The sequence below is a fragment of the Gambusia affinis genome, linkage group LG16, assembly GCF_019740435.1.
Source record: "Gambusia affinis linkage group LG16, SWU_Gaff_1.0, whole genome shotgun sequence".
NCBI lineage: Eukaryota > Metazoa > Chordata > Actinopteri > Cyprinodontiformes > Poeciliidae > Gambusia > Gambusia affinis.
Window position 1 is genome coordinate 10586295 of NC_057883.1, and position 16543 is coordinate 10602837.

The following is a 16543-nucleotide window of genomic DNA, read 5'->3' on the forward strand; positions in this document are numbered from 1 at the left end:
TTTTCTATTTTAGTTTAGAATTTTTTGTGTAAATCTCCTAGAGTAAAAGTTGAAGAGCAACCATGAAATGAAGGAAAGAAGCATTAATAAAAAGAGTAATAGTTTGCCAAAGATAACATTTTTCCATTTTTTGATTTTCATTGCAGTTTAAAGTGGAAATCCTGGAGGTGTTCATCTGCTTGTTCATATCATTCTTCAGTTGAGGTCATAATTATTTACATACTCCCGGTCTTTAGGAAAGGTCGCGAAGTTTCAACGGTCAGTCGTGTTACAGTGAGCCTGCAGTTATTTGTTTTTGGAGAAACAGAATTTGTGGTTTTCGTTGGCTGTGAGCCATAACCCTAAAAAATAAACACTTGAATAAACGCTGTCGGAACTGAATTTCCTCTCCTAAAATGCTCCACTTCACTGAGATGCATCAGTTAAACTCAAGTTTATGTACTCAACAGGACACAAAACAAACACAAGAGGCTTTTAATGAGGTGATAGAGATTTATTGAGATACATTTAAGACACCGCCTTTTCATGGTGTCCACACTGTTTACCTGAGGACGGTGACTTCTAGGAAGTCCAGCATCTGCAAGTAATTGTAAAACAGACAACATAACAGAGAATGTTTGGAGATTGAGGCTGGTTCAGGAGTTATAAACTAAAATATATATATATATATATAAACCTTTACTCGTGGATAATAAAACTGCTAACACAGCTGCATCACAGTGATAGGAATCAACCATTTTTAGTGTTTAAATAAAAGGAACTCCAGATTTAAAAAAAACAAAACAACAAACAACAAAATAAGAAGAAGACACTTGTGTGGTGGATACACACCGTATAGAAGTTACTATATACGGCTACCTAAAGAGAAAGTTACTCCTTCATTACAGAATCAATGAGGTTTGAGACAAGGGGAGTGCAGGCGAAGCACTGCTCCAAACTGGTTTTAGTTTCAGTCCTTTTTTGGCATAAATACAGTAGCTTTCTCAACTGTCACTTGCTAATTGAGTTTAGCAGGCGCATCGATGCCAGTCCAGGGGAGAGGGACACATGCAGAGGTGGGCATTACAGAGCTTTTTTGGATTAGGCTGACCTCAGGGCCGTTTTTCCACTCCAAGTCTGGTTACTCTGGACCGCTCTGCACATCGAGGGGTAATGTTGCCTCAACAGGACATGCCTCCTTCCCCAGAACCTGCCTGAACAAGGCATCGTTTCATTCCCAGGAAGAGGGCTTAAAACTCAAAACTCCTACGCTTTTACGGCCGCTCACAAGTACGATTGTTGATTTTGTAAGAACACAAGGGAGCTGCAGCTGCGGTCGATGAAGCTGATCCTCCCTGAAGAGAAAGACTACATTCTGTTTGGTTATTTGCCTTTTTTGTTGTTTTGTCATTTATCCATTTCTCACCTTTGGTTTTTCTGTGCAAAATCAACTTGAGCAATTAGGGCTTCTACGATAATGAGAGAAAGTTCTCTTGAGGGAGCAAAAACTATTATAACAGGGTAATTACAGTGCCTTGCAAGAGTATTCAATATCCCTTGTACTGTTCTACAATAAAAGATGTTGGGATTTTATATGACAGACCAATATGAAGTGGCACATATATGTGGAAAGTAATATCTAAAAAAACCCCCCCAAACAAACAAACAAAAAAAAACAGTTTCTAACCAGAACTTTTTCAGCCTCATTTACTCTGACACCTGGAAATAAAATCCAGTGTAACCAACAGCTTGGATTCAATCCAGTCGCTACGCGAGGACCTCTGATATATTTTAGAAAAGATTACTGAAGAAACAGGACCGCGAGGACCAACACGAAAAGCCGACAGGGTAGGACATAAAGCGACTTCCTGAGCTGTAAACAATTCATGGCGTAATGTTTCACTGATCGTCTTTAAATTGAAAGAGCATGGCACAACTGCACAGGCCCTGCTGTCCATGTAAACCGGGCCAGGCAAGGAGAGCATTAATTGGTAAAGGAGCCAAGAGGCCCGTGGACAACAACCAGTTGTGAACTCAGGAAGGAAGAGGAAAATAAAATGTCACAGAGTATACTCACAATCAGAGGAGAACCAAGGACTTAAGCAGTCCTACTGGGATGCATGTTAGTCTTTCATATAAAATCCTAATAAAAACATTGAGGTCTTAATGTGGAAAAAAAAAATGTCAAAAGCTTCAAGGGGCATCAAGACTCTGCATGACACTGCAAACCCAATTCTAAACATATACTGTTTAATAAATCTCTGGGAATTAAACTATTTCTTTCCTTGATGCACAACTAATAAAAAGTTCAACCACTAGTGCTTTTTTTTTTTTTTTTCGAATGATGGTCAAAGTCAAGTCATCATACATACACAAATACAGGTGGACAATAATATGGCTCTGCTCCATTCATTATCTAAAACCAACGGCAACACAGCATACAATAAAACAGGTTTCGTAGGCATAGCAATATAAGAAATACCAACCGTTTCATGACAGATTTCCACACAGCACCCTAAACAATCAAGTTTAAACACAGACAACATAAAGCCGGTAAAACACAAACAGCAACTTAATTAAGAAGGATTGTGCAGAGAGGTATATACAGTTGTGGTAAAAAGAAATTGCAACCTATTTAAATTCCCAGGTTTGCCATTAAGAAAAAACAAAAAGTATGATGCTGGAATCTCTAAATAATTTGTTAAATGTGAAATTTTTTTAGAGGTTCAAACTCTTAAAATAACAGACTGTACTTTCTTCTCACCCTGACTGCACGAAGGTCAAGTGGAACATCACATGTGATGAATTCCTTGAACTCAGCAAGGATAGATATACCCAACATTCCTCTTTTTATTCTTTGCCAGCAATGTAATCTCTCCACTGCAGCCAGACATGCAATCTGAAGATGCACTTGTTACTCTCTGAGGCAGAAAAGCTTCTGTTCCTCAAAGGGATTCAGATCAGCTCACTGATCAGCTTGAAACTCCTCCGCTGGTTATTGGTGAAAACGTCTTTTCCCCAATTAAAACAGTGTCTCCCTCTCTACTGCATCTTTCTTTCCTGCACTTTTACCTTCCAGTATCGATGGCAAGCCATCTCAATCAGCTCCAGCCCTCCAGCCAGCTTCTGCTGGACGGTGAACAAAACAATCATAAACAGGACATAGAACCTGAAGGAAGGCCAGAACCACAGGCCAGCGAAGCAGAACGCGATGAAGCCGCTCCAGTACGCCAGCGAGGCCGCTTTGATCAGACCCACCCGGAGCTCCGACTTACAAGGCGGCACTCGCGCGACGCCGTCCCTGTCGAAGCCCCGGGGCTGGCCCGAGTAGAAGTCGCGCAGACGGCTCTCCTTCTCCGCCCAGCGCTCTCGACACCAGGACTCCAACTCTGCAGACGAGGACGGGAGCGAAGAAACCGGATAGCGGCGGACGTGAAAGTGGATCTCGCGAGGAAATTCTCCTAAGATGAGGTGACGTTCTGTCTGCGGGATGTTCTTGGGGTACGCCACTGTGATGTCATGGACGGCATCCAGGTTGTCTCCTGCATAAGGAGGGAGAAATAATCAAAAGGGGCAGATGTTGATATGGCAAGACAGGAGATTTATTTCCATCTAAGATAAATCAATCAGCGAGGCAGAGTTGCGTATTTTTCTCTTAAAAATCGACCAACCAAATACTGAAAAATTTGAATGTTTTCCTATTAATTAAATGCAGTAAAACTAAAATCTTCCACCATTTTGGCTCCTTAATACACAAACCAACAGGTGTTTAGATCCAGGTGTTGGCCAGGCACACTCTCATTTGGACTGCAGTTGCCACTAAATACATCTTGTGTTACCATGTACTTTCCGATCATGTTATAACTGTTATTATTACATACGTTGGTTGTTCTGGTGTCACGGTTTTTTGTTTTCTCTTTCTGCAGGTGTACAGGCAGACTTCAAGGGAGTTGGCTTGTGCTCTCTCTATGCTTTATCTCCACTACTGCTGCCTACTTCCTTCCTTCCTTTTAAAACTCTTCCGCACCTTTCTCCATTTTTTTTTCCCCATCTACCACATTTGATATAAACCCAAAGTAATTTCTAATAAAGTTTTCATGGCGAATGCTTTGTTTGTGAAAGTAAATCTCTTGGTTCTCAACGTGACTCTGACAACAGTTCTCAGTGCCACACTGCTGGAAGGACACATTTGAAAAAAAAAAAGGAAAAAAAAAAAAAAAAAAAGCAACCAAAAGAAAGTGTGGTAATTAATTAAAAGAAAATCTGATAATGGTTAGTGATACATGAGCTAATCACCTGCGTTTTCATACAGCCACTCTGTTCAATTAAAATCAAGATTTATTAGCCCATTACATTTAAAGCCACAACAACCTCTACATCACTGCATATCTGCAGTGCCCTTATAATAAGCAGGGAAGGCTAAATTAAATATCGGACGCATATGAGGGGACACCTGGCAGCGCCCGGTCCTGCACAGATCAGGTAAAAATAGAGACGGGAGGGGAACAGTAGAGCTGGACGGAGACGGCGTGCGCGAGTCATCAGTCTGCTGCGCAAAGTCAAGAGGCGGAGAATCAGCTAAGTCATTTGATATCACAACACCTGCTAGGAGAGTTAGTGTCATCATCAGCAAACAGTGTGAATAGGGGTGAGACAGAAGGGCCAGATGTGGTATTAAAGACCTCCCTATAGGGGAGGAGACGTGATGCTTCCAGAATTAGCTGATGCAGAAATGTGAGAATCTCAGGGGAGCTATGATGGCTGGCAGTGGGATGGGACTTAAAATAATAACAGGTACGAGCTCTGCTCTGTAAACGTCACTGGAATAAGTACAGTCATCGTCGGTTTGCTGATGGAAGATTTCCGTGGAGATCACGGGCTTTTTGGACTGTTTACTTCTACTGTAACAAATATTAATCAGCTAAAAACGCACGCGTCTGTCATCTGACCATAGGCTGACCGCAAGTGCACTGTCATCATGTTGAATATGGACGTTGCATAATCTCGAAAGCAAGCAGTTCATCCTGACCTTTTCTCAGTTTGTCCACAATGAAGGTGAATCCGGTGGAGCGGGGATGAAGCACATACTCCATTTTTGGAAGGTTATTCTGCGCAGCGAATGCATCACTCTTTGCTTTCGTGTCCTCTGCAGGGAACATACAAAATTTAAAAATGAAAAGATCTCCAAAAGGTGCTTCGTCTTGTTACACATCATTGGACATTTAGGTTTTGCTGGTTAAAAGATAAGCTGAATATTGTTCAGTTACATAAACATTTACATATTTATTTTGAAAGTCATTGATTTGAAGTTCAAAGAATAATCAGTTATTAGAAAATGAATATTTCCCCCTCTTTTTATTTTTTTCCCCCACATTTTTGTCACATTACAACTACATGCATTTTCACAAGATGTCACATGATAAGACCAACGTAAAGTAGTGCATAATAGTGAAACTGAAAACCTGAAGTGTGGTATGCATTTAAAGTCTTCCCCTTTACTAAAACTGAGTACAACCATTCTCATATTAAATTTGCTCTGATCTATACATTTCTATTACAGCTCTGGCTTTATTCTTCGTATTGTTACCCTGATGGAGAAAATTATAGCCACACCATGGTGCTGCCACCACCATGTTTCACACTGGGTACAGCGTGTCGAGTTAACATTCCTCCACAGCCTGGCATGTAGGCCAGTAAATGCAGCTACCCTCCTTCAACTGTCCACTGTTTGTTAAACAGAGTCCACCTGGGACTAATTCAGTCACAGCATAAATATAGCTGTTCTGTGTAAGCCTCAGTGGTTTAATAGAGAACATGACAGGAAAAAAAAAATCCCAATGCGTCATGTTCTTTCCACGTTTTGTTTATGCACTTCTAGGCATATCACATAAAATAACCTGAAGTATATTAAAGTCTGGGGTCATATGGTGTTATAAATAAAAAATCCCAAGTCCCACAGGTGGCACATGGAGTCATTTATTTTTTTTCTAAACATACCCTGAAAGTAAACCTCTAGAATGAAGAATTAAAGGAGTATTTCACTTCTGCTTAAGACGCAAGAACAGAACTCCTTCAAATGTCAAATTAAGCCTTTAGATTTAAGAGGCTTAAACGCAAATATGCACAGGAACACACACACACACACACACACACACGCAGTGGGACAAGTGTAAAACAATACGTAAAGCTCAGAATGTAACCGGACAGAACTCCTTCATGACGTGATCTGTGAAGAGGTTTAGCTGCCCTAAAGGACAGCGACTCGAGGCTTTGATTAGTTTAGCTGTGATGTCAAGGGGCTTTAAGCAAAAAGTCAAATCCTGCCTGGCCTGAGAGATCAGAACCCTCTTGTTGTAATAACACTGTCGAGGGATTTAGGGACGGTTTTACACCTTGAAATTGTCCTTGCATAACAGTGTCAGTGCCTGAATCACGTCTCGTAGTGCCGGTGGCATGTTTTGAACATTCATGCGGAGCCTGACGACTCCGACAGAGGCAGGCAAAGCCACCCTACAAAAAAAACAAAAAAAAAAACTGCCCTGTTTACATCTCACCTGTGAGGTCTGTCCCCTCTGGGAACAATAACAGCTGCAGGGGCTCTCTGATGTCACAGAAGTAGTCCAGCATGTTTTCCAAATGCGCCTTGTCCATCTCCCAGCGACGCTGGATGAAAACAAAACAGGCCACCTGCATTGCCCAACCTGTAAAGTACACAAAGATTTTTTCCACACATAACTGATAAGTTGTCAATTTTTACTCGTCTGCATTTCCTTCTAACACCTGGTGCTTAAAACTTAACACACTACATTTGGAAATCTAGTTTGTATAGCTAAAGTCTCTTAAAATTTTTATAATTTTTATTCATGAAACATCTGCCTGAAAAGCCACTTATTGGATGTAAATTTACCATTAGATGTACCTCCAAATATATATATTCTGTGATTTCAAGAATTATGACTATGTTTTATCTGGCTTGTTAAACATATTACACTATGCAAATTTCTTAAATCATAGTTCATTTATAATTAAGGGTCCATTCAGACCGGATAGTCCGGTAGACTCGGTTCGATTAGGGACTAAAATTGCAGCATTTGTTACATTTTCAGAACTGTAGTTTGCATTCACAATGCACGGTGTCGAACAACTGAAGAAATCGACACAAAACCTCTTAAGGGCAACTTCCTTCTTCATAAAAAGTAAACAAAAACGGAGCAGTGTCAAATTTTAGCGGTTGTAGGATTTCTTCATTGATGTACATTACTGGTTTGGACATCGCCTGTTAGCCGCTAACGCTAGCAACGCTCCTACAGGCGCCATTACTACGCGGTGAGTCTGTCCACTAAACCAGGCTGTTCCAATGCGGGATGAGCAGGAATCCGTCACAAAATGATTCCTGTGTGTATGGTTCCTTTATTTCTTACCCGATTTCTATAAATATGGCTTAAATTAAAGCTGAGAAAATTGCGGACGTTTGTAATTATTCTCTCTTGATAAGCAGTTTGGTTTCTATCAAGATGCAAGAGAGGACTAAGCAAATTGCTCTATTTTATTGTTAATTACATAATTGCTGCTGTTATTTTTATTAGTTTGTCCAAATGTGACAAGCCATGACTCATATACTTTATATATGAAATATGTCATCCTATTTGGTGATTAAATGTTCAAACAAACGAGGCAATTAGTCCAGTTTTTGTCATTTATTAGTGGTTTAAAAATTACAGCAGCTGCAGAGCGCCACAGCAATGGGGATTTAAGCTGATAAACAGTAAAACAACTTTAAACGATTTACATTTAGCTTTTCCTCGCTTTCTGTGTCGGCACGCAGACCCGTTGCCATGACAACAGACAACATCTTCGTTAACCCGCAGAGCAGAGAGTAATATATAGACCAGAATGTCTTGCACTGTTGCTAACCTCCTGCTTTTGGAACGGTCTCTAGTCAGGTTGCGTTCATACAGGTTTTCTACCGTTTTAGAGCTCACTTCAACCGGACCGAGACAGAGGTTTTTAGGCGGATCGGAGTTCACTTTTTAAGTCCCTTTTGGAATTAAAATTTGCATTCTGACTTCCCCTGAAAAAAATCTGACTTTCTAGACAAATGGATTAGAGTCCGATTCAGAACTCTAATCCTGGGTTGGTCCCTTAACGTACCTTTCAGAAGACTGTTACAGTTTATCATGTTAGTATCAACACAAAGAAACATTTGAATACACGTCTCTGCACATCTACACACTAAAGTAAAGAAGATTAAATCCGAAAGGTTACATGACCTAAAGATTAATTTGCAAGTCCTGGATTTAGCTGTGGACTTTGACTGGGACATTCTGAAGCATAAAAATGCTTTGATCCAAAGTTGCATTCCAGGAGCCGTCATGCGGGAAGGTGAACCAGTCTCATCTTTTCCCTGGGGTCAGGTCCACCTCACCAACTTTGAACAAGTTTTCTGTTCCTGTTGAAGAAACGTATCCTCACAGCATGATGCTGCTGCTCTACGTTTCAGTCCTTCGCCTTACCTGTCTGTTCAATTCCTTGATTGTAATGATTCAGGTGGACTGAATGAGCACCATGCTTTAAAAATCTTGTGTAAAATTATTTTAGGCCATCAAAAACCTTCCACGTCAGTTTTGCAGTACTCTGTATTTATATTATATAACGCTTACTTCATGATTAGATGACAAATTGAGGAAAACAACTTCTACAGGCAACCTTAAATATTACAAAAAACAAAAAAAGTATTTTTGTGCGTTTAAAAAAAAATGAAGAAACATTGGATGGCTCCAGCCCTTAATGTTGTACTGTAAGCTGTTATGCAATTATATTTGTCGGAAATGCCATGTAAAGCAGAAGCCATGTTGCATAAGTGTGCCAAAGAGTGTGTGTGTGTGTGCGCGAGTGTGTGTGGAGAAGGGCAGTGGACCCAGTGCATACACACCGAAGCCGGGCAAGGCCTTGAGAGCAGCCTTGAGGCAGATCTTTTCCAGGCGAAGGTAGCTGTACCTGAGCAGACAACACCAGAGGAACATCCAGTCAAGACGGGTGCGGTGGTTCATGATGATCACGCTGCGCTCTCCAGGAATGAAGCCATCCCCTGTGATCACCACCTTCACCCCAAACACCAACTCCAACAAAGACTACCGAGAAGAGAGAGAGAATGTGAGCAAAGGACAGACGGAAAGAGGAGCTACAAGAGGAAAAAAATAATAATCCTCTTTTCGTAGCTTTTCTCACTTTATCAAGACTCAACAGTGCTTTGTTCTACTCAGTTTCTAAAAACAAATCCAAATGGGAAGTTTACATGAAGTTGACAGAATACAAACTGTCAGTATCGTAAGCTTAGGTACATACCACAGGGAGGGTGAGCCAGGTAGCAACGATTCGATCCGTAAGCCAGCGGTACCAAGCCGGAGATAGCAGCATGAGCGGTAGAACTGGACCCAGCATGACGATACTTCCAAAGAAACTACCTAAAAATAGTGCCATAATGAAGAAGAGGCCCCGCGCTGACACAGCCATCTGTGACAGACAAGACAAACAAAAATTTTATTTACTCAAAGAAAATGACACCGTCACTAAAGAGATTGTTAAATGGAAAAGTCTACTTCTTCTAAGATACAGGGATGGTACGTCCAAACTTTTGACAGTTCATGAGTGTGTGTGATTTATTCTCCACTTGGAACATTTGCAACATGAAACAAACATGATTGTTGACACTTTCATCTACAATAGCAACTGCGGTGCTGGAGATCATCGGACATATTTTCCCACAAACAGTGGAAAATCCAGACCAGACATTCCAGGCGTGGAATGTAAATAGGGGACCTTTTTTGACGATGGGTGATAAATTAGGAGTCAAAACGTCACCAAAAAGCAAGTTTGGTTGAATCTATTCTGATAAAATAATGCATTAGTAAACTAGCTTCACATGGTTTGTTTGCGAGGAAAATAGAAAGCAACGCGTTTATTGCTCCTGAAGTATCCTGATCGAAACCACATCAGCATTGTGTGTGTTCAATATGTGCGTTTTGGTCAGTGGAGGCAACACGAGTGCAACTGGATCCGTGTGGAAAGAGAGCTGAGCTGTTATGCTTCAGGAATTTAAAACCAAAACTAGGGCCCTTCAATTGTCCAGGACATGTCTGATGACTGAGGATCCCGTATCATTTCAATGACATCAGAGGGACAACAGCTTCTACTGGGAATGTTGCAAACGTGAGGTTTTCCCTTTGATAAGTGAAGGTCTACGCTGATTTCTAATGACCGTATTTCTGGTCTGTGAAAACTTTTAAACGAACTGTACCTAGAAGTGTGGTACAGTTAACATCAACTTAAAAAAAAAAAAAAAAAAGCAGGATTTTTCTTGTTTTAGAAAGGATATGTTTCCGACTCATCAAAAAGTTTTCAACTGAAATATTTGAACTTTAAATATGTTTTTATGTTTCAAGACTTTTTTGACCATGATTTAGATTTAAAATAACAGACATGGCTATTTTATTTTAGCCTACATTAGTGCTTTCCTGCTTTGACCAGAGCTGACACATCAATCTAACCTAAATTCACAATATATGTTTGACAACAGGTTTCACCCGACTTTTCAAATCCTAGTTTTTAAGTTAAACCATGTTAAAAGTACACTTTACTAGATGAAAGTAAAGTGCACTTTCATTGTCGTTTTGTAGTGCAAGTACAGTATGGAAAACCTGAGTGAATTTAAGGCCTAAAAATTAGGTTATTAAATTAAAACCCACTTAACTTCCACAATCCCTGAATCAAAGGCTTGTCAAATTATAGCAACTCTATTTTATTTTCTTCTAAACCACTAAGAGGAAGAAGTTTCTTTAAACTGACATACGAGCCAAGAAAACACAGGTGCTTTACAAATATGGCTTTGATAAAAGATTTTACATTGGTTGAGTAACATGTAGCAGACAAAAACATTACAAAACCAAAACATTGCTTACTAAAAGTAAGGTGCACTAATTTTATATTTAGCAATATCAAAGCCTGGATATGAAAGTTGAGAGAATTTATTGTATTTGTTGTGCCGAATAGACATGGGTCTGTCTCAGGTATCAAGGTTTAAAAAAAAAATTATGCCGTGTCAAAACCTACAGTTTAAAAACCCTGTTTATGAGACACCAACAAAAGCGCCTAGGTTGATGTATCAAAATCAATTTGCTGTCCCGCTAGCTTACATAAAACCAATGGAATCATGTTTCGCACATTACACCATGAGGACCTGAACAGAATCAAGCTCCATGCTGAAGCATCAAGTCAATACTGGTGCTTTTGGGAGCTTTATCATCCACCAGGTGTTTCCCTCTCCTCTATAACCTGCAGCTCACACCTTTCCACCTCAATAACTCTCATAATTGCATAAACTCTTGGGTTTAAAGCACTCACTTATTATCTTGCCCTTGTTGACACCCTCTTTGGGAGCATGACGCAGCGGTTCTCATGGCAGCGACCACAGTGGCTCAGGGTACATTTAAGTAATGCAAGCATGTTTGTGTGTATGATTATGCTGGCAATAAGGGTTTAAGGGTTAGTCGGCTTAATGACGGAAAATGTGAGGCGTGACAAGAGAGAATAACAGCCTCGCTCAGCACAACTGCCACAGTTCAACTCTCAGCAAAGGCAAAAAACACACCTTTGGGTGTCTGCTGGAAGAAATGCAGTCTTGTATAGTCTTAGGAATGATACACCTGGAGCCAGGGATGTGAAAAGTCAACAGCATTATGAAATCCAAAATATATTTCGCTCTGCAATACACAAACACCAGGGAAGTAACCATTTACGTAACGCAGCCACGGAAACCTCTGTTTTCATAAACCAAGGCTAGAAACACTGGAGCGCTTTGCAAGTCTCATCCATTTTGTTGGCTACAAATGTATTTAAATCACCATAGAAATAATCCTGAAAACACTTGCCCAAATACAGCCGCACAAAACTCCCAACATGCTCTTCAGTGTCCAAGTCTGGATATTCTGGCAGAGATGTAGCATTCCTACATTTAGGCTAAATTCAGACATCCCAGCAAAGCAGAGTCAAAAGTTCAACCTTGTCTTGGCTAAACAATGAGCTTCAAGTGGTTTGTTCATTTGTGTGAAAAATAAAGAGAGACGGAAAAAGGCACATGAATGAAGTAAGTGGTGCAGAAAATCTAAGGACACCTCATACGATTAAGGTCAATTAAATGTGCTCTACCTGACCCATTCACTGACCTGGAGCAATCTGAGGACTTTCCTTTCCTGTTCATAAAATGCATCAAAACTGAAAACTCCCACATTTTTAGTGCACATAAATACGATAGTTTGTTATAATCTTGGAATCCGTTCATTTTTGTTTTAATGGATTCCAAATCTACACCCTCTGGCAAGAAATCTGCAGTTCACTTCTTCCCCTTTTATGGTCAATCTTTGTTACTTTTACCTGCTTAACTGTATACACAAATAAGTTTATTTGACTTATAATCCTTGGAAAGGATAACAAAATGCCTGCAGGTCAGCATTTAAAGAAAACCAGAAATTGGCAGCCTTTACAAGCCTCATCTGTGCATCTCTATCAACCCTTTATCTGCCATCTAAAACTACTTCCAATTTGCATTATCAACACGAGAGCACACAATGGCCTTACTGTATTTTCAACAACATGCAAACTAATAAGTTTATCTAATTGATCATTTCAAAAGAAGCCTTTATAGACTTTCATACAACTTTAAAAAAGGTCCCACTGTTAACAATTTTCTGGGAACATGTCACAAAACCTCTTCTGACATATGAGAAATGCACCTGAGTGGGCTGTTGAATTTCTTGCAAAGAGGTAAGCAGTGGAAAAATCTGGTTTTCCACAGTACACTGATATGGCTAATATTACCTTTTAAATAATTTCCACCAGAATTTTTCTAAATAAATTAAAAAGGGCAAGAAAATAGGTAGGAAATTACTCATAAAGCTAAAAACATATTTTTTTTTAGGTTTTACAGGAAATACACAGGATAGCTTCACATCCTGCTTTGTGGACAGAGGCCACCGTTAACGTTAGTGACTGGATTTATGATTTCCTGGTGGTGAAAAAGAGTCTATTAATAAGCTCTTAAGTTTAGCAGCAGAGCAAAAGCTGACTTGTTCTGACGACTTTTCTATTCTCCACAATGTTAAGTAAAGCTTCACTTTCTGTTAAGAATGACCCTCATTAACCCTCATCAGTTCCGTTAAGGTCTGTACTTTTAATTTAAAAAGAACAAAACTGTGGTTATGGAAATGGCCTCCAGGGGACAGTTCCCAGGCATGAACCACTGCTGAGCAAAAAGAACACTAAGGCGCCTCTCACTTTTGCTAGACAACATTCTGATGATTCCCAAGACATTTGGGAAAATATTCTGTAGACTGACGAGACAAAAGTGGGACTTTCTGGAAGGTGTCCATACCATTACATAGACAAAAAAGTGACAGTATTTCAGAAAAAGAGCATGTGAAGGAGCCGTATCATGATCTTAAACAAACTGTTTAATGTGGTTGAATTAGAGCAAAATTCCTCAATGGTAAAGGACTCACAGGCAGCTACTGACAATGCTTGATGTAAAAGGTGGCACAAACAGTTGTTGGGCTTAGAGGGGAATATTCTTTCACATAAGACTTGGGTTTGTTTTTGTGTCTTTGGACGAGCCCTTTTGTCCATAGTAAACAAAATCATGACTTAAAACTGCATTCTTTTTAATCAGATTACGTTTGTCTGATTTTGAATTTTGCTTGAATTTAGGTGTAAAGGCAAAACTGAATATATCTGTGAGTGGAGATATTGGCATTTTAAAATTTTAATAAATAAAATTAAAATTTTATTCTTAAAGCACTGTATATTTATGTTAATATTAACATGTTAAAGTGGGGCTGGGCAATAAATCTGAAAAACATCACAATATTAGGGTTTCACATCAGTCGATTTAGCTTTTTCTTTTAAATGGCTGAAATATTCTCTCTCCTTTTTTAACAACAGTTTCCTCTCGAGCTCTTGCTGTCATTTCCTCCCTTCACACTGTTGTTTTACTTTTAAGTGTTTATGAGGCACAGTTGCAAAACCTGAAATTGCAGCTACATCATGTGTTACCAAACAGGTTGTTGCTAGGTAACCAAAGAGCGAGTGAGTTGGTTGATGCCACCAACCTCGCTCGTCTGAAGGTGAGAGGTTGAGCAGCTAAAGCCTTTCCTCTGCCTACATCCCCAGAATGCTTTGTGGTTCTGGATTAGAGTCCAGTGAAATTATTAAACATTCTATTGGATGCATCTTCTAGTAATATTCAATAAATAATTCTATATTAAATTACAGACTGTATTCTATTGAATTGAGTGCCACTAAGATCAATCGTTCCAATAATACAGCACATCTGTATAACGCATGAAAAAATCTTTATTTTTCTGTTCTACTTTTTAAACCACTGACCCATCATCTTGTAGCTGGTGTTTTAAGATCTTCTGAAATAGCCAATTAATCTTAAAGAAAAAAAGAAATATGACGTCAACTGAATTTCCGATGGAGCATGATCTTATGTCGAATGAGGTCCTTAAAGCTTTACTACCAGACTGTTGTGAAAACAGCTGCAGGTTGTAGTGTGGCCACTGCTGTTGAGTAAGAAGCCAAAAGGAGGGTAAAAAACAGGAGCCAAAACAACAGTCAGTAACCTCTGATCTTCCATCTGTCTTTATTGTATCTCTCTCCCTTTCATTATGAACCAGCAGATGCACAGATTAGCACTGTTTAGACAATATCATAATGACAACGATACGTGTCATCACGAGTATTTATTTTCCAATACACTAACATTTTCCACAATCCATGGGTGGGGCTGAACCATGAGGAACACGGAGGAAAATGAGGGTTAGCCTAAACTGCACACTTTAGATGGAACACCACCACATGGTATTTCATCACAGCGCACAGCCAAGTCAGTAATAATATTCCGGGTAAATTACAGCGCAATGACATACAAGCATAGACGAAATGTAAGTGTCAGAAAACTTGTAAGAAAAATTGAACAAATTATACAAATTCTGTTACAAACGCGTGATGTTTGAGTTTAATTAAAGTTAGAAATGCTTTCCTGCTGTTCAGATGATGCCAAATAAGGCTAATATGCTAACTTAGCAAACCAAATGAAAGAGAAACTATAGTTTGCCGAGGTCCATAATACTGCAGCTACAGCTTGGTTTTCACGACGTATTGTTGAATATAATTACACCCACCTTTTGTGTTTTTTTCCATACACAGCCGTAGTTTAAATTCAGATGCACCAGTCACGTCAGACCCAAATTAGCTGCAAAAACTTAGTTGCGACATATTGAAAGCTAGCACGTTGCTAACAGCTGCTAGCATAAAAATCCAACCCAAAGCAGCGTTACTGAGCGCAGCTTCACTCCAGGTCAGGTTTCCCTGATGCATCCGCTACTCGAACCGCTGAGGTGAGGCATCATTGGAGCCTCTGTGACCGGAGCAAAAACCGCATCGAAATTTCTGCAATCTTAATCAATAGACGATGACCTCTCAACTTGTTACCTCTCACCCGTCCTGACACATAGCCATCAACGGGGGGCGCTGTTGGTGCAAAGTACTATGTCAAAGTTCAGTGTAATCAGGGCCATGATCTAAAAAATAAATAATTTGCAAAATAGATACTTTCATGTGCAATACTTTAAATTAAGTAACGAAAAGAAATATATAAACCCATATCTTACTTTAATAATGTACCATTTTTTTTAATCCACAAGTGTTTTGCTCAGTGTTTTCAAAATGATTTCTAATTTCCTGTGCTACAGTTTATCATGAGATAATTTATTTGAAAGCAACCGTACTACAAACAAATCACCTTATCTATGGCAGTTAGTCACGCCCATTTACTTTGAGCAATGTATTTTAAGGCTTTGCTGCCAGACATAATTAAGCAATAATTAAATAATTCCATTAAAATTAAATTATGTTGCCTTTCAACATTATATGTTTCTAATAAATTTGTTTTATGTATTATTTTTTATTAAACGTTTTTAACATGTAAATATTTACTTGTAAATTATTTATAGAAGGTATGTTTAAAAAAAATATTACCAATATTTCCTTACCAACTAAATAAATTTAATTTATCCTTAATGCAGCATAGGACGATAACCTAATTACATCAAAACAAATACAAATAGCGACATTTGTTGTGAACGTAAGAAATGCTAGTTAATCCTACATGTCAGTATTCTTTTAATGACTTGTCTTAAATGCAATCAGTTGTTACAATTTCCACACATGATTCCTGACAACCACAGACAGTATATGGAGCAAAATTATTATGAATAGTTTTATTTTATGTTAATAGTGAGTGTGATTGTTGTATTTTTATCAACTGTCCAGTCAGCAACACACATAAAGCTTTAAATGGATGTCTGAAAAGGGATGAGACAACAGGCAAAATATGTATGCAGCACCCACTACACATAGTAACTGTGTATTTGAAATGTAATTACCGTAATTGTACTGGTAGATTAGCTTTAAATGTCATTATCTACATACAAAAGCATGACAAATGTTT

The 16543-nt window shown here is 39.1% G+C and overlaps 1 protein-coding gene across 3 annotated transcripts; it reads right to left on the reverse strand.

The window, feature by feature from the left end:
* Nucleotides 1-478: 478 nt before the first annotated feature.
* lclat1 (lysocardiolipin acyltransferase 1) lies at nt 479-15565 on the reverse strand. Of its 3 annotated transcripts, XM_044141838.1 has the most exons (6): nt 15216-15565; nt 9325-9492; nt 8912-9110; nt 6534-6680; nt 5009-5125; nt 479-3521 (listed from the first exon to the last, which is right to left on the reverse strand). In XM_044141838.1, the coding sequence occupies exons 2-6, from the start codon at nt 9490-9492 to the stop codon at nt 3022-3024; spliced, it is 1131 nt and encodes a 376-aa protein (XP_043997773.1). In that variant the 5' UTR covers nt 15216-15565; the 3' UTR covers nt 479-3021. The 3 variants fall into 3 exon arrangements, with proteins under 3 accessions (XP_043997773.1, XP_043997774.1, XP_043997775.1); XM_044141839.1 differs by lacking the exon at nt 15216-15565 and having other exon boundaries at nt 8912-8976; nt 9325-9457; XM_044141840.1 differs by lacking the exons at nt 9325-9492; nt 15216-15565 and having other exon boundaries at nt 8977-9105.
* Nucleotides 15566-16543: the final 978 nt, after the last annotated feature.

What these genes read in the sequence shown, in the direction of transcription:
- lclat1 (XM_044141838.1), bottom strand. Translation starts at nt 9,492, where the DNA reads ATGGCTGTGTCAGCGCGGGGCCTCTTCTTCATTATGGCACTATTTTTA. An exon ending in CCTGGCTCACCCTCCCTGTG is followed by an intron (nt 9,111 to 9,324) that starts GTATGTACCTAA and finishes TCTTCTCGGTAG; the next exon opens with TCTTTGTTGGAGTTGGTGTT. An exon ending in CAAGGCCTTGCCCGGCTTCG is followed by an intron (nt 6,681 to 8,911) that starts GTGTGTATGCAC and finishes TGTACTTTACAG; the next exon opens with GTTGGGCAATGCAGGTGGCC.